Source organism: Anabrus simplex, chromosome 2 (assembly GCF_040414725.1).
Source record: "Anabrus simplex isolate iqAnaSimp1 chromosome 2, ASM4041472v1, whole genome shotgun sequence".
In the NCBI taxonomy this organism is placed as follows: domain Eukaryota; kingdom Metazoa; phylum Arthropoda; class Insecta; order Orthoptera; family Tettigoniidae; genus Anabrus; species Anabrus simplex.
Window position 1 is genome coordinate 439,984,290 of NC_090266.1, and position 19,279 is coordinate 440,003,568.

Sequence of the window (19,279 nt, forward strand, 5' to 3'; positions counted from 1 at the left end):
AAATTGATTAAATTAAATATTCTATCACTAGGTAATGTGAATTCTATTTAGAGTTTTGTAGCACTTGAGACGCAAACCTTTGCTTACAGTATATCTAAATATTTAACACTGAAATTTGCAAAAATTGTGAAATAGTAAATAAAGTTTGTCTTGTAAAATTTAATCTTGCCCTTTAAACAATTGCGTTAGACCCGAATGAATTCCAATTAGAGTTTTTAGTGTTCATTGAGTTACCCATTCTAATCGACGTGTCCGATATTTTCTAGCATTATTCAATTCTCGAAAATAGTCCGCGAATTGTGTAACCGAATTCAATAATGAATTCGAAGTTGTATAGCAACTGCTAAATGCATGTAACTAACCAGTTATATCTATGCTAATATTATAAATGGAAAAAGATCTGTATGTTTGTATATTTGTTTGTAATGGACAAACTCAAAACCTACTGAACCGATTTTAAAAATTCTTTCACCTATAGAAAGCTATATTTCCAGTGAATAACATGGGCTGTATTTTATTTTCAAAACAATTACAGATCCCTACGAAAATTGAAATAATCTATCTATATATTTTACCAGGAACGCACGGTACATGCAGCATTTATTAAGAGCAATGTCGTATAATTATCACGTTTGCCGAGAATTCCAAGCTCGCTGTGTTTACATCTGCTTGGACGAGGCAGCGAGCGAGCGAAAAGCTGTGCGTGACGTAGATGCAGGAGCATTGCAGACTAGCCCGCCCAACTCGTCAACCTACCCCATGGCGAGAACTGAATGCATCTGGAATCCAAAAGTCATGCATTCGAGAATTTTTCATTCAGACATTTACAAAACTTTTTTAGTAACGGTCGTATCGTATAGGGAGATACACCATTCTGTAGCCAATCACAAGAACGTCTCTTTTGTCAAATCTCAAGAAAGTCCATCGAAGGATTTTCGAATAAATCCACTTTAAAATAATCACGTTATCCTATGACGTGTAGGCCTTGACCGTATAAAAGACGGGGCTACACAGCGATAGACAGGCATTCTTCGGTAAGGGCTCTGCATGGTCAGACCCTATGTTATTCTGTCCGTCGGAATGTAGAGTCGAGTGACGACGCGGTGATTATCAAGCGCAACTTGTAAATCCTCACGCCGAGAATTGAACTCAGTGTAACTCTCGAACTGCGGAACTTAATATTTCTTCGAACCAAGTGAAGTGTTTAATTTATTTCGTTGCTGTGCAAGTGTTGAAAATTTATTTTATATTCCGGTAACTGTGATATTTAAACGTGTTTGAAGTATTTCATTGGTATAACAGAAGTGTTTGCCTATTTCTTGCTATTCAATACTTAAATGCTCCTTAAATAGTGATAAACATTGAATACGACAAACTTAGCCAAACGTGCTGTTAAATGTGAGCGACTTAAACTGATAATCCATTTTATTGTTAATCTTAACTGGATTCGAAATGATTCTGCACATAATTGTATATAATTGCTTCTAATTATTCTTCAGTGACTTTATTATTTTACGAGACTCACTGTGCTAAGGGTGACTGACAAGTTATTATTTGTTTCATCGCTATTAGCAGTGTCTTACGGATAAACTATTTTAATAGCCCTTTTTGTGTGGCGGTTCACTGCACCAAGGTGATATCCATTTCAACTTGGCAGTATGCTAAATAAGCAGACTATTCAAAACAAATCTTCCCTTATTGTAGATAGAATCTATTCTCCTGTACCAAGCCCCAGCTATTTTGCCTAAGAAGGCCTTGAGAACTTTAATTCGTGCTCTTTTCAAATACAGTAACAAGTTAGTAGGGCTACCTTTTACTGGTACAATATATAATTATTAAAATAATACTGATTTTATTGATTAAATGGAATGAGATGCGTGATGCCTAATTAATAATACAATCAAAATCTCAATGTAAGTTCTAATTAATAAAATTCATAACAATAATTATAGCGAATGGCAAGTGAAGTCTGTAACGAAGTAGTATGGTTATAATGTCTGTCCTTGAATATTAACTTAGTGTAGATGAGTGAATAGTCAATTATCTTTATTTTTGAAAACCCGAAGAAAATACCAATATTTATTTTAGAAAATAAATTAATTACATACATTCACACTGACTGACTATTACAGAACTAGAGACTCACATTATACAAGCAAACGAATTTAAATGAATATAGGCTACTTCTGATCCTTCATGCAATGTTCAAACTCTTAATAACTTTAATGCAGACTATATTTCCTGTCTTTTCATTCAAACTATCTTGTAAAGATTTTCCCCGTCCATGAGATAATTCTACACTCTCATTATTGGAAACTGTGGTGGGAGCGTCTGTAACCAATTACTTGACTACCTTTGAACGAAATCGATGAACTACTCCAGGATTCATCTAATACCATTTTTAATAAGTAAATATGAGATTCCCTCTGAGACTAGGGGGAACTTTTCTGTTCTCAGCGTTTATTTTTTGTCGACAATCTTCATAAGTTTAGAAAAATGATTGCGTTTAATTAATTTTGTTTTAGATTTATTTATTTATTTATTTATTTATTTATTTATTTATTTATTTATTTATTTATTTATTTATTTATTTATTTATTTATTTATTCTATCCCTCCTCCAAGACTGTAAAGTAGCCTCGGTAGGTCAGTTGTGGAGTTTCCGGTTCGCCATATCAAACTCACGGGTCTCATCCCGGCTGAGGTTGTAAAAAACCTGGCATTCCATGCCATTGCTGTTGGCATGTTAAAGGTCTCTGGAAGTGCTCAGTGCTGTACGACAAAATTAAATAAACATGGACACTCGAACCTTCCAGTAGAATTTCGCTTTCGTTACTGGATAGCAGCATTACTGTACAACAATGTGGAACCTGGTAGGTATGTCGCCCTGATGGCATCACTTCAGAATGTCTGCAACTCAGTAGCTGAAGCTATACGACTATTATTATTATTATTATTATTATTATTATTATTATTATTATTATTATTATTATTATTATTATTATTATTATTGCTAGGGACTTTACGTCGCATTTATTATTATTATTATTATTATTATTATTATTATTATTATTATTATTATTATTATTATTATTATTATTATTATTATTATTATTATTCCTAAACTGAATCTATAATATTCATTAATATATCCAGATCCAATACAGGCGCCAATTAAACAACAATGTTATCTTAGAATTTCTATGTCCTATGCTAAACTACGATTCCTTTTTCCGAATTTCGCCTTATCCTCTCCTACATTAACATTATGGAGTAGAGAGGACAAACTAAAATCCTGCCTCACTCCTTTAAGGCATTTTGTTATGTTTCATAACCCACAATTCCTGTTTGCTGCAGGCGGCTGAGAGTGGCAATGTGGAGGACTTTGGACGTTTGTACTTGGCAGAACCCGCACGGCTGGCTGTGAGGGACTCACGAGGAAGGGCAGCTGCTCATCAGGCTGCAGCCAGAAACAAGCTCAACATTTTACAGTTCATCGCTGCTCACGGAGGAGGTAAATGACGATGTATTTATTAACCCCTAGGTTACTTTACTCCATTTACGTAATTTATTGATTCAAATGTCCGACTTGTTGGCTGAACGGTCAGCGTACTGGCCTTTAGTTTAGAGAGTCCCGGGTTCGTTTCCGGCCGGGTCGGGGATTTTAACCTAAAGTAATTTGATAGATATTTATTTAACAGATATTGTAATGTGAATTGAATCATGGCTGAGATGTGATATTATAGGTGAGGAAATTTCCTCACGGAATTGGAGTGTTTACCGTAGAGACACCTTATGAACGATAAGGGGGTGTATTTGTACTGGTGAAAGAATAATTAGTAAGCTACGAAAATGTGAAGGACGATGAACATGAAATTCTAGGTGTGAGACTTACCTGCAAAGATAATAGGCACCTTGATGTTTATGGGGTGTAAAGACCTGGACTGGCGCTAATGCTGATGTGGAATTATTTGGTAAGGTAGTCAGCTATGTGTGGAACGACACAGAAAGGAACGTTATTGTAGCGGGTGGTCTGAATTTACCAAATGTTAACTGGGAATGGAATGCGGACGACAGAAAGCATGGCCAACAAGTGATGAATAAGTTAATATGGTAAGGAGAGCAGAATCAGGAAGTTATGGAACCTGCCAGAGGGAAAAATATTCCATACGTGGTGTTGATAAAATAATATGAGCTTTATGTCCGGCTCCATGGCTAAGTGGTTAGCGTGCTGGCCTTTGGTCACAGGAGTCCCGAGTTCGATTACTGGCAGGGTTGGGAATTTTAACCTTCATTGGTTAATTTCGCTGGCACTGGGGCTGGGTGTATGTGTTGTCCTCCTCATCATTTCATCTTCATCACGACACGCAGGTCGCCTACGGCAGTTAAATTAAAAGACCTGCTCCTGACGAGCCGAACATGTCTTCGGACACTCCCGGCACTAAAAGCCATAAGCTATTTCATTTCATTTATCATCGGAAAATTTACTCAGTTTCTAGATGTAATTTGTGCTATTATCTCGACTGGCTGACTATGAAGAATTAAAAAAAAGTTATTTGCTTTACGTCCCACTAACTAATTTTACGGTCTGCGGAGACGCCGAGGTGCCGGAATTTAGTCCCGAAGTACTTCTACGTGCAAGTAAATCTACCGACACAAGGCTGTCGTATTTGAGCACCTTCAAATACCACTGGACTGAGCCAGGATCAAACCTGCCAAGTTGGGGTCAGAAGGCCAGCACCTCAACCGTCTGAGCCACGCAGCCTGGCAACTATGAAGAATTCGAACAAAATAATTTAGCCTCGGAACAAAAGTATTGCCGGTCATTTATTTAAGAAGGTACCAGGTAATTATTCACTGGGCGTAGCAGAGTCTACGGATATGTATTTCCTTTTATTCATATTGAAGCTATCAAATATGACATGCATGTGTTTTTTGAGGATGTCGGGTTTCTTGAAAGGTACGTGAATTTCACAAGTAATGGAATTCATATTTTGGTAATCATAATAAGAAACTTTCTCTCCTTGCAAAATAGGGATTGAATTAATTAATTTCAGATGTCAAGTTTAGACAATATACGAATCTTTCAACGAGTAGGATGGTTTATATTTTCATTTGGTAATAATTACTAATTTCCTCTTTCCTTAGATTTGAACATAAGAGACCATGTGGGAAACACTCCTCTGCACGTGGCTGTTGAACATGACTCCCTAGAAGCGGTGGAATACTTGCTTCAGAGGTATGTAGAGGATTATCTTTTGAAACAAGCCGTAGAATTTTATACATGACGAGATTTTTTGGTGAGTTACATTGTGCCTTCGTTCTTATTGTTGAAACATTCTAAGAAAGAAATTATTTCTTAAATAATCGGTTGTTAAATACGTTGTTGATCATAAGCTGCAATGTATCACGAGGAAATCGTACTAAAGCTTTATTTTCATTAGAACGGTGAAAACTGATTAACTAAATTCTCGTCCTTCAGCTGGTCCCTCATCAGGGAAGTTCGATTCCATCCTTCAGCGGTGGCGGCCCTCAATGCCCGGACGTCAACGGTGACCGCCTGTCTCTCCACTTTCTGGCAGTGTGCATACTTTTTAGGGCACTGTTTTCTGGTGGTGAAATCGTTCACCTGAAGGCGTTGTATCCAGCAAGCTGTCTGTTCTTCCAGGTATCTGCTGCTTAGGAGCCAGGTCAAAGCGCAGTGGTCGGTGCGCAGACGGAAGGGCTGCTCATGCATATATTTGTGGAATTGCTCCAGGGTCTTCAAGATGACCAGCAATTCCCGACTTGTCACGCACTAATTTCGCTCAGCATTTGGCAAGATCTTACTGATGTAGGCGATCAGCTTCCCCTCGCTGTCCTGCACCTACGACAGCACCCTACCAATGTTGATCCCCTATCATATGGATGAATCATAGATGATGAAAACCCATGAGTTATACACGATGATTTCTTTGTACTGATGCTAAACAAAATTCTCACAGTAATTAGAATTTTAGACGTGTATACAGTACAAAGGGAAATAGGACAACTATAAGAATAAGTTGTAAGCTAAGTTGTATTTCCAATAAGTATTAGTATTGTACTCACGAACTAATATGACGGGATGACTCTCAACGCGTAAGAGTATTTTTGGTAATTAAATACTAAATATACATGTTCTGTAAAATGTGTAGCTTTGGTAATGTAATGGAAAACATCACATGCCAGTAGTTCATTTCTGAAATAGATTTGTTTTATATCGCCCATAAGCAAACAGTTGTCAATCATGATGAATTCACATTTACTTGATACGTGTGATGTAAATAAAATTCCAAATTTACGTTCAGCGAAGATTGAGTGGCATCATCCCACTCATCTACGGATGTTGTTGTAAAACTCCAGTGCATCCAGCTACTGGATGACCAACATGAAGTCTATTTTACATAGATCTTGTGACAGGCATTGATTTACTAAATCAATTCTACTCTCCCCAACAGTGTATTTTTAACGACAGTTGTAATGTAATGAAATCCATTTCTTCTCTTCATATCTTGAAATCGCCAAAACGGCGCCTTAACAGCCTCGTCTACGTCTCCCTCTGATTATCTTACCTGCCATGGCCGTGTCCATTATACTCGTAGGTTGCCTTTACAATTGCATTGACCTCACCTGCCTCCACCACCATAGTCGGTTCAAACCTACAAATTCATGTATCAAGTACATTCCTAAGTAGCCTTTATCTTCTCATTACGAATGTTTTACTGTCATTGACCTAGCCTTTTTTACCATCAAATCTCCATGTCTGTTACCTCCGTCTTATGACTAGGCTTTAAACGTATGGCCCCTCACTCCCTTTCAGCAAAGTTAGTCTGATAATGAATTTATGTATGGGGTTTCTCTCCACGACCTCGCGCCCTTCTTATAAAATATCGTTGATATCAATTCACTGTATTTTTTGCTACACATTAATTCGATTTCACTTTCACTAAAAATGTGAAATTATTCACTGTCCCAATTTCGAATATCCCGCCTAGTTTCTTTTCAACATTATTCCTGTTTTGAAAATGCGTATTTTGATGTCATATTCGCTGAATTTATTGTCATGCTCTAAGGTGTTTCATTGCAAATTTTCAACTATATGCCATCGGCATAGACCAAGCGTGTGCACTACATTTCCACTAAACTGATCTTCGTTAACAAGTTAAATCCTTATTTCAAGTACAGTATGTTGCACCGTACATCTAAGTGTTAATTTGTTACTGACTTTTAGTATAATGGGTGCCTAATATGGTAGTCATTAAGAACCTACTGGGTGTTTCCATGATGAGAATAGAAACACATCCAACTATTTTGGATTTAGTCTCACTGTAGAAATTCTAGGTTGGTTTATTCCTCTTGTGGCACTCCTGCAGACGCATACATGAGTTTAAATTTTGAAGCACCTTTCTTCTGTTTAAGGAAGTGAGTTACAGATGTGATACATTACAGAAGTGGGACGATATTCTCTGTACTCTTCTTTAGACCATGGTATGGCACGTACTCTACCTTTTGTCTAATTAAACTTTTTCCCTTTCAGTGGAGTTGATACCAGTATTCTGAATGATAAGAAACAAGCTCCCATACATTTGGTCACTGAACTTAATAAAGTCAGTGTCTTGGAAGTGATGGGAAAATATAAGGACCGTATTGATATTCAGCAAGGAGGAGAACATGGAAGAACAGCTCTTCATCTCGCTGCTATTTATGATCATGATGAATGTGCTCGTATTCTGGTAAGTTCTGCTAGGAGCCGATAATAGTTATCACCAACACCAGATTTCTGTTTTTACACATCGAAATAAACCACATTCCTCTCATTCAGGTAAAAAACCAGTGTTGACATTTTTTATTCACAATTATTCATCATGTGTTGTACGTCAATGGATATCAAATACTGTAAATTGCGTCATTTTAAAGACATTTTAATATATAGTGGTATCGATTTTTTCTTTGAAATTATCAAAAGAACGTATGTTGGGTACATCAGAAGGAAAATGATATAACATCTAAACAGAATTTGTGACACTTAAGTATGCTTTTAATATTTGATGATATGTCCCAAATCAATGTTTTTTGTGTGAATTGTCGCAGAAACATCTTCGTCCTATGATACTTCTAGATATTTCGATTTAGGATTCATATTTTAGAGTGTCGTAAGTATGTTAAAATGCCGTCTAGGCATATGAGCATATGAGCATAGTTTATCAGTTGGTGAGGATATAGGTTTGTAAATGTCAAGATCATAATTTCAGCAACTGTGATTACCTTGAACAATGCTTATGATATGGTAGTACAAAGTCATGGTCCATAAATGGCTCCTAAATGTTGCATGTGAGATTAGTGATGTAATGTGAAGAAACATTCGTTATGGAGCTTAACAGATAGCTGATGTTCGTCTGTATAATAAACATGTAGTGTCATATAATCATTTAAGGAACTAGGAGCGAGATTTGTCATAAATTAATAAATGCAATACACTCACCAGTTTTATTCTAGTCCGTTTATAATTGATTCAGATAAATCAAAAATATCCATATTATAGTAAACCAAAATTGCAAGAATGGGAAAAATGGCTTATATCCTTAACTGATCTGAAATATGATCATTCCATGTATTCAACTTGTGCAAATGTACATTATTTATGAACTATTCACAACTAAATCTATTTATTCACGTTATGTATCGCTATAAATTTAATTAGACTTTGGTGGTGTTGGGGGTCGTTTGACTTCCAGGACGTATACAAAGAATTAATAAATCTAAAATATTCTGAGTTCCTGTGATATAATCGGTATTGGAACTTTATAGGCCTTTTATTCTTTCTTTTAGAGTGAAAAGTGTCAGTTTTACGTCAGTTCACTGCAGAATGATGTAGTTATATTGGTTTCCGGGTGTGAAATTTGTTGCATGCTGTAAACGTAATTGTCTTATTGGTGTAAATTTTATTTTTATATGACATTGAATATCGTCTCTTTTAATTTCTGTTTATTAGGAGGTATCTGTTAGACCATTCCTACTTTATTTACTGCCTGGGTTTCCCTTGACTATTTTGATGAGATTTTGATGTATAGCAAACCGTACAACGATAAACCGTTGGCTTTTTCACAACTCCTTGATTCTTCTTTTGATTTTCACTTTGGCCGAAGTTAAAGTTATTTGGTGAGAAGCAGAGCACTCTCATGTTATAATGTTGCTCTACAAAATCAAAACCTCTGAATCTCACAATTAATAATAATAATAATAATAATAATAATAATAATAATAATAATAATCGTAGTGCCTTTACGTCCCACTAAGTACTTTTAAGGTTTTAGGAGACGCCGAGGTGCCGGAATTTAGTCCAGCAGGAGTCCTTTTATGTTCCAGTAAATCTACCGACACGAAGCTGTCGTATTTGATCACCTTCAAATACCTTGGACTAAGCTAGAATCGAACCTGCCAAGTTGGTGTCAGAAAGCCATCGCCTCAACCGTCTCAGCCGATCAGCGAGACGAATCTCACTACTAGTTGACTGGGCAATAGAGCTTCCACTAGTCGGAAATCACGCATGAAAAGCAAAAGTTCTCTCATTACATTGATTTGTTGGGACTTTGGTTTTCACGAAATTTAGACTAGTGTACTGAATGTTGACAAATGACGAAATTAACGGTAGTTTTACTTTCCCCCTGTGTGGGGAAAGCAAGACAGCTGCATCCAGTTCACAACTACATTTGGTCAGCAATTGGAGATAGTTAGCTTTTGGTCTCCATATATGACTTACACATACATTTTATTGAGAAATAGGTTACAATAAATTTAAATTACACACTACAGTCCCTACTTTGCAATTACTAACGGAAAAATAATTCATTATAAGAATAATGATGAAAGAGACTATTTTCCTTCTTACCGTCTGGATATGGAACAAAATATTTGACTAGTTTCGTTTTAATACATAGAGGAACGAGGAAGATTCGGTTCGTACATTTCCTGATTCACTTCCCTGTTAAAATGCAAGAACTCCCAAAACACATTTGATAATTTAGCCTGTAATACGACAGTCAAAATCTTGACAATCATTAAATTAAGATAAATTAATTAAATGTATATAAATTCAGGGAACTATTTAAGTATTTTATTACATATATGAAACCACACAGAATACTCTTGTGAGGATAATTTAATACAAACATTATTTTAAAATTCAAAGTTATAGAAATACTATAATATTTCAGGCCAGGAACAAAGAGGAGAGGATGTAGGCGAGTTAAGGTTATCAGGGAAAGGCCTAATTAACATTAATGGATTTAAATACGAAATATATGAAAGGAAAAGTTCATAGTATTGAGTACCTTCGAAATTAGATATCATCAGGTAGTAAAATAAATATATTATTAACCAAATTAATAATTTCCTACTCCAGTGAAGCGTCTATGGTATCAAAGCAATGATTACGTTCATATTCTTTTTTAATTCTTTATGTAAAATAACATGAATATCACCAGTGCTTGAAAATATATTTCACGATATTCACGGTGTTGAATAACCTCACCTCTCTTTTAGATTACAGAATTCGGAGCATGTCCTCGTAAACCATGTAACAATGGCTATTACCCCATCCATGAAGCTGCGAAGAATGCATCATCTCGAACTATGGAAATCTTTCTTCAATGGGGTGAATCCAGAGGTTGTAAAAGAGAAGAAATGATCTCGTTCTACGATTCGGAAGGCAATGTGCCACTTCACTCAGCAGTACATGGTGGAGACATAAAGGTGAGTAGCCAAGCTGTTGAATTCGCCTGCAATGCATGGTAAGGACAACTTATTTATCACCAATATTCGCCTCTAAATTTAATGGAAACAAGTGAAAGTGTTCTCTGTAAATTTAAATGAGTTCCTGTGTGCTCTGGATACAAAAATTTAACACATTTTTGCTGAGATTTGTCACACTAAGTGGCATTTAACGAACACCTACTACGTGTGCTTTTGTACTTTTTATCAGAGTACCATTCGCAAATTGATATTGCTTAGGAGGAATTTGATTTCAGCGTTCAAGCACGTCAAAGTAGGATATTATCCTGTAGCTGATCCTTCTTTCATTTGATCTTATTTGACAGCTCAAAAATTTGTATGGCTTTCGAGTAACACTCATTTCGACTGAATATTCTCAATGTTATTCCCATTGAGAGTTAAAGGTGGTAATATTTGTACACAATTATTCATGTTCATACGTGTTTTCTTTAAATTGGCTTTATATCGCACCGACACAAATAGGTCTTAAGAAGACGATGGGATAGGAAAGAGCCAGCAGTGGGAAGGAAGCGGCCGTAGACTTAATTAATGTACAGCCCCAGCATTTTCCTGGGAAAAAGTGAAACGACCGGAAACCATCTTTAGCGATGCCGACCGTGGAGTTCGCAATATTCGTGCACATATAGCAATAATTATTTTTCAAAGGCGAATCAACCTGTATGAGGACTAATTTATGAATTGAGCTATGAAATGAAGAATAAGTAATTAACAAAATGAAAAATAGCTGATGGGTAAAAAATAAAATAGGGTTTTATTTTTTCAGTTGGCGTCACATGATTATTATGAAGCGAATAGTTAGTAAAAAGGAACGAACTTGATCAATTAATGGATGAAAATAAAAGAAGTGGGTAGAATACATATAGTGGTTTCTAAATTATACATTATAAATAACATTTTATCAAGAGAGCACCTTGACGTCAAACGCTCTGAACCGCACGAAAACATGCATAGAATGCAGATCGTTCATCACAGGAAAAACGGTCTGTAATATTTGCATGCAAAACTCTACAGTTGCCTGGTAGCTGCAGTTCGAGTGCGCCTCTTGGAATGCCATTATTTTATTTTTCATTTATAATTCAACGAAATACTCCACTGTACTATTTCAGGCCAGGAAGAAACTGGAGAAGATGTAGAGGAAAGAGAGAAATGAGTTACAAGCGTACGAAATAACAAGGGAGAGAAATATTGAATATATTAAATTAAATGTCAGCAGTAAGTAGAATAAATGTTAAGCTGCTGTGTACATTGTCGTCATGAGGAGACTTTATTCAATGAATATTGTAAACTTACTGGAGACAGTGTTGCGACGTGCTTAATATGGAAACGTAATCGGAGTCGAGGATATAGTGTTTGCGAATATCTTATTGAGCATGAAAATGAAAATTCCACAGCCTGTTTCCAGTTTCCATCGGGTCAGAAATGGAACGAATGAAGCTCCATCTAGCGGCGAGGATAGGAACTGCGCTGACTGCCGAACCCGGTCTCACTCCGCTGGGCAATGATTAATGGCTGACAGATCGACTGAAATACACTGACTGACAGAGCAAATGCAACACCAAGAAGGAGTGGTTCGAAAGGGATGAAAGTTGGGGAAAAAACAGAGACGGCACGGACGAATAATTGATGTTTATTTCAAACCGATATGCAGGTTACACAATGCGCACGGCATCGACTCAGTAGGATGTAGGACCACCGCGAGCGGCGATGCACGCAGAAACACGTCGAGGTACAGAGTCAATAAGAGTGCGGATGGTGTCCTGAGGGATGGTTCTCCATTCTCTGTCAACCATTTGCCACAGTTGGTCGTCCGTACGAGGCTGAGGCAGAGTTTGCAAACGGCGTCCAATGAGATCCCACACGTGTTCGATTGGTGAGAGATCCGGAGAGTACGCTGGCCACGGAAGCATCTGTACACCTCGTAGAGCCTGTTGGGAGATGCGAGCAGTGTGTGGGCGGGCATTATCCTGCTGAAACAGAGCATTGGGCAGCCCCTGAAGGTACGGGAGTGCCACCGGCCGCAGCACATGCTGCACGTAGCGGTGGGCATTTAACGTGCCTTGAATACGCACTAGAGGTGACGTAGAATCATACGCATGATGCCGCGTTGTCTAGCGGTAGGGCGCTCCACAGTTACTGCCGGATTTGACCTTTCTCCACGCCGACGCCACACGCGTCTGCGGTGACTATCACTGACAGAACAGAAGCGTGACTCATCGGAGAACACGACGTTCCGCCATTCCCTCATCCAAGTCGCTCTAGCCCGGCACCATGCCAGGCGTGCACGTCTATGCTGTGGAGTCAATGGTAGTCTTTTGAGCGGACGCCGGGAGTGCAGGCCTCCTTCAACCAATCGACGGGAAATTGTTCTGGTCGATATTGGAACAGCCAGGGTGTCTTGCACATGCTGAAGAATGGCGGTTGACGTGGCGTGCGGGGCTGCCACCGCTTGGCGGCGGATGCGCCGATCTTCGCGTGCTGACGTCACTCGGGCTGCGCCTGGACCCCTCGCACGTGCCACATGTCCCTGCGCCTACCATCTTCGCCACAGGCGCTGCACCGTGGACACATCCCTATGGGTATCGGCTGCGATTTGACGAAGCGACCAACCTGCCCTTCTCAGCCCGATCACCATACCCCTCGTAAAGTCGTCTGTCTGCTGGAAATGCCACCGTTGACGGCGGCCTGGCATTCTTAGCTATACACGTGTCCTGTGGCACACGATAACACGTTCTACAATGACTGTCGGCTGAGAAATCACGGTACGAAGTGGTCCATTCGCCAACGCCGTGTCCCATTTATCGTTCGCTACGTGCGCAGCACAGCGGCGCATTTCACATCATGAGCATACCTCAGTGACGTCAGTCTACCCTGCAATTGGCATAAAGTTCTGACCACTCCTTCCTGGTGTTGCATTTGCTCTGTCAGTCAGTGTATTATTGGAAAGTGTTGCTGGAGTGAAAGACGTCAGAGAAAACCTGAGTACCCGGAGAAAATCCTTTCCCGCCTATGCTTTGTCCAGCACAAATCTCACGTGGAGTGACCAGGATTTGAAACATGGAACCCAGCGGTGAGAGGCCGGTGCGCAGCCGCCTGAGCCTGGACTCCCAATTTTTTAGCATAACAATCCAAAAATGTAACGGGGATGACGCAGAAATGTCTGACGTTACGTTGGATAAATATACTGATTTTGATGAAGTTGGCTGTTCAAGCAGTACCGTATATATATATGTGTGTGTGTGTGTGCATATTGTATGCCTTTATACGTATGCAAATATCTAATATCAAATGGCAATGCCCAAATTTGACAACCAGTTCCGAGCACTCGGAGTCACTTGGTGTAGAAGCCTCAGATCACGGTTAAATGCTCGAAGTGGGCACTCGTTTACAATGTCTTCCATTGTCTGCTCCTCCGCTTCGCAGTCGCAGTAAGCAGATGAACGGACACCCCATTTCTTCAACATGTAACGACACCTCCCTTCACCCTTTCTAATTCGGTTCAGCTTCGACCAGGTTTGACGCGGCAGTTGGAATCCATCAACCTTCTTTTTTGGACCTTGAACCAAGTGAGCGTTGTTGGGTGGATGTTCATGTCGACGTTGTCGCCACTCGGAAGTCATGTCGAAAGAACTGCTACTTTTAAAAACAGTCCAGGGTGGTTTGCGTGATTTCAGACGAGTTGTTGGTGGGACTTGTAGAGCATCGTACAAGGGAGAGTTTTTATGAGAAGAGATCTTCTAGAGCAAATTTACCTTAGCTGCTTTCGTCCTTAGATCTACCGGGGAATTTTAGCTAAGATAGGTAACCATTGAATGGGACTAGATCTGACAGTACCCGTGATAACTCTCATGGCTTCATTAAGCTATACATCATTCCTTGTTATGTAAACGATGCTTAGCCATAGAGGAGCACTGTATTCACCAGCAGAATACACAAGAGCTAGTGCAGCAGAGCGTAGGGTATTGGTGTCTACACACCAGCTACTTCCTGCAATCTTGCGGAGTAGATTCACTCTGAAGCCAAGTTTCTTAGATAACTTGATGCACTGCTGTTTGAATATCAAGGAACGATCCAGAGTGATTCCTAGACATTTTGGATTGTAGTTATGCGGTACTTCTGTTCCGTCAAAAGTCAAAATGTAGCATTTTTGGGCTTCCTTATTATTTAGATGGAATGCAGTAACCTCAGTTTTATTTGGGTTAGGTTGAAGTCTCCATTTATGGAAGTAGTCACTCAATTTCGACAGATCACTTGTCAGTACTTTCTCAGAGCGCATAAGATATTTACTCTTCAAAACTAACGCCAGGTCGTCTGCATTCTGGATTTTCAATGAGTTCGTGTCTGGCGTATCATGGATATAGAAGTTAAATAGAAAGGGGCCACAACTGATCCCTGAGGTAGGCCATTATTTGGAGTCCACCGGCTCGATTGTCCATTCAGAAACACCTTAATGTGCCTGTCAGAGAGCATTTGTTCACTAGAACCATCAGACTTTTCACGGGATGATTTCATTAAACGTCGACATCAAGCCGTCCCTCCACACAGTGTCATAAGCTGCTGTAATGTCCACAAAAGCTGCAGATGATCGGAGACATCGTTGAAATCCAGCTTCAACTAAAGTTGTCAATGTTAAAACCTATTCGCAGCAGGCCCGATTTCCTAAAGTCACCTTGTTCAACAGAGATGATTTGATCAATGGCCTTTTGAATGTCTTTCTAGTAGCTTATAGGTCATGCGGAGTAGCGATACTGGTTGGTAATGAGAAGCATCAGTTCCATCTTTGCCTGGTTTCAGGATGACAATTGTCTTAGCCGCTTGAAAAGCTTTGGTAATCTTCCACTAGTATTTCATTGAAGAATTCATTGAGCCACAATTTTGTTTTAGATCCGATGGCTTTAGGAAACTCTGGATATACGCCATAAAAGCAAGCAGATTTATTTGCCTTTAGCATATTCAGGGCTATATCAAGTTTCTCATTGCCACAGTCACCTGATAAGTCAGGATGTGGTGATAGCTTATAAGGTTCCAGGCTTTGCGACTAGAATGTGTAAAATTAAGTTCCGCCACTGTTTCATGTCTGTTCTTATTGAGAGCTCTCAGGTCAACGGCTGTTGTATCATTGTGAGATTCTTGATATTTAGCATATAACTCATTGCATTCCTGAGAACATTCGAGGATGTATTCCTTCCTAAACCCATGTGGAACTTATTTCTTCGCATTAACTTTGTTAGCAAGCACAAATCGTTCAAAATTGGATGGAACTGGGGGAATACACTGAACAGTGTTATCAAGACCTTTCTTAAAGTGTTCCCAGCTCGCAAGGTGAAAAACATCGAGGTTCTGGGATGGAGGTGACTAGTGGAATTTCTGTACCGTAATGAGTAATGATTGGCGTATGTTGGCTGTGTGGGAAAGACTTGATGATACTTCGTTGCGTCATGTCGTTATTTCAGGGGAATAATCCTTTAACCGTATACCAGATCGGAACGTTCCTGGATCTTATTGTTGTACACAAGCTGAAGATTGTACAGATCCATCCATTCATTTAGAATTGCTCCATTGCCGTCTTCTTTCTGATATCCCCATGCTATTGAAATCACCGACATACACTACTGGGTTACTGAAGGATCTTACAGGAGGATTTGGCCAACTGACTTTTGGAGGTTTGTAAATATTTACAACAGGGATGCCGGCAATCTCTATAGCCAAAACAAAGAAATCAGCTGTTCTGTCCTGACAAGTTAATTTGTAGTCAGTGAGATGGGACCTGACATACGTATCAATACAGTATTGTTAACCATTTATGGTTACAGCCAGAGCATAACCATATGTCCTTCTTCTAAAAAGATCGTTTTTTGCTATTTGCTTTACGTCGCACCGACACAGATAGGTGCCATGGCGACGATGGGTCAGGAAAGGACTAAGAATAGGAAGGAAGCGGCCGTGGCCTTAATTAAGGTTCAACCCCAGCAATCGCCTGGTGTGAAAATAGGAAACCACGGAAAACCATCTTCAGGGCTTCCCACAGTGAGATTGGAACCCACTATCTCCCGGATGCGAGCCTACAGCTGCGCGCTCCTAACCGCACGGCCAACTCACCCGGTGTGTAAAGATCTGTGTCATCCTTGGTGTGAGTCTCCTGTATTGCTATTACATGTACAGTATTCTACAACAGCAGGCGTGAGAGATATTGACTCTTAGAAGTTGAAATCGATTCGATGTTCGAGTGACATATCCGTAAGTTGTTATCAATGGGAATTGATGAGTGCACCGTGCTTCGTTGGTCCTAAATGGCATAAGGACATGAACATGAATTTGTGTACATGAGGAAAATGTGACTAGTGATGATTACACATTTTTATTTAAGCTATCTGCTACTAATTTTCATGGTAATGGGTTAATTAGTTCTGAATAGCTAATATTTGAGTTCTATACATTAGGAATTATTACCACTTTGAAACTGGTGTAGTATAAAAATATGGAACCTTTCAAGCTGGTATAAATCAATTTGTAATACAATCGGAAGTGAAGGGAATTATTAAAATTTTATTCTACGAGAAAATATAATGGTACCAATATTCCTGAATACTGTATGTTTCCACAGTATCCTGGATGGTTAAATATCAATTTAAAGTAATAGACCTAGCCATCACCTTCAACCTGTAAGGCAAAAGGAAGACGTAGTTATTGGAAATAGAATCATTTGTGAGAAATTACACACATTATAGCGTAAAATGGAGCCACCTTGTTACTGTAGACAGGCTGGTCGGAAACCACGTGAGCGTTAGAGGGTTGGTCATACAGATAAATAATTTGTAAGAAATAACACAATATCTCGCACCGTTGTCATTTTATTAGCTGCTGAAATTAGCAAATCAGATCAATTTGCGAGGGAATTCATACAGACTTTGCGCGGCTGTGTTGGTAAATCTGTACGTAGCCTAAGATCGGCATGAGAGCACCAGTCGAAGAATGAAGCTGCGCCAGCGTAGGGGTAGAACACAGACCTCCGAGCTGACAGGATCGCTACGGTGACACTTGCTGAAACCCAAACTTGGATGTTGATTTCTCAACGTGGCTCTCAAGCCGGTCTTACGTCATATGCAGATTTACCACCAGTGCCGCGAAATTCCCATTTGTATTCAACCGTGAGGTGATCTGATTGGTTAAATTCAACAGCTGATAAAATGACAACGGGGCCAGATACTGAATTATTTTTTCAAATCATTTTTCAGTATTACCAACCATCTACCGCCCATATACCCGGTTCACGTTGTTCTCGAACATGCTGTATAATGTTACAAATGTACCAATACATAACGAATTATTCAGCTAATGAATATATTCATTGAACGAAATGTGCTGGAGAGATGTATTCGCATGATTATATTAAGATAACTTCCTTATCAGAGTCATAATCATCCGAATGGTCTACAAAAGACTGGATAACTTCAAATTTCCTGATTTGTACAGATCATTTGTGTGGTTGTATGTTTTACATTATTTAGTGGCGATCCCAGGAAGTGTTTCATTGATGTATGCTTTAGACAATAAGCAAACAGTCACCCTATTTGAATTTGTTAAGATGATAATATTCTAATATACAGCAATGATACATATTGAGAAAAGGGAATCCTTCATCATTCCCAATTCAAAGTAAAGCAAACAGTTATAAATTTACAAGACCACACACACATACACACACACACACACACACACACACACACACACACACACACACACATGCGCATACACATACCATTATTGACGACCTCATGAGCTTAATTCTGATCTTCCCAAAATCAAAAATATAAGCTGAACTCACCTGAAAGTAGAAATAATCAGGAGTTTTAATATTCACCATCGTATGTTATGGTTCAGTATTAATAATATTCTCCGGAACAAGTATTTGAATATGTAATAGTTATTTTATTTTTACTATTGTGATTCAGGCTGTCGAGCTGTGCCTTAAATCTGGAGCCAAGATTTCTACTCAGCAGCATGATCTTTCAACTCCTGTTCACCTAGCCTGCGCGCAGGGGGCAATTGATATTGTAAAGCTGATGTTTGGTCTTCAGCCTGCTGAGAAGCAACAATGTCTGGCCTCCTGTGACGTTCAGAGAATGACTCCACTACACTGTGCTGCGATGTTTGATCACCCAGAAATAGTAGAATATTTGGTCTCCGAGGTGAGTTTTATGTAATTATATTGAATTTACGGTGTTCCTATGGACATAATTTCACGTTATTGGTACTGTTACGAGTTTAATAGTGTTTTGTAGGCTATTGGATTAAGAATCCAAAATATAATATTTATCTAAGTATATAATGTCTATTCCATTATGGTCCCACAGTGTACCTATTATCAATATCCAGTTGTAACACGATTAAGCCAGTTCCCAAGCACCTACGTGATAACGAAAAATGGGAGAACTTCCATTTTATTTAAAATAGGTAATTATTAAGAACTC

The 19,279-nt window shown here is 38.9% G+C and overlaps 1 protein-coding gene across 1 annotated transcript in view; it reads left to right on the forward strand.

The window, feature by feature from the left end:
• Positions 1 to 612: 612 nt before the first annotated feature.
• TrpA1 (Transient receptor potential cation channel A1) overlaps positions 613 to 19,279 on the forward strand; it is a 139,959-nt gene continuing 121,292 nt past the window's right edge. The window contains exons 1-6 of the mRNA XM_068225998.1: positions 613 to 762; positions 3,357 to 3,513; positions 5,148 to 5,238; positions 7,558 to 7,753; positions 10,563 to 10,772; positions 18,761 to 18,997. Of these exons, the coding sequence (XP_068082099.1) occupies positions 613 to 762; positions 3,357 to 3,513; positions 5,148 to 5,238; positions 7,558 to 7,753; positions 10,563 to 10,772; positions 18,761 to 18,997 (1,041 nt within the window). The remainder of the gene's footprint in view (positions 763 to 3,356; positions 3,514 to 5,147; positions 5,239 to 7,557; positions 7,754 to 10,562; positions 10,773 to 18,760; positions 18,998 to 19,279) is intronic.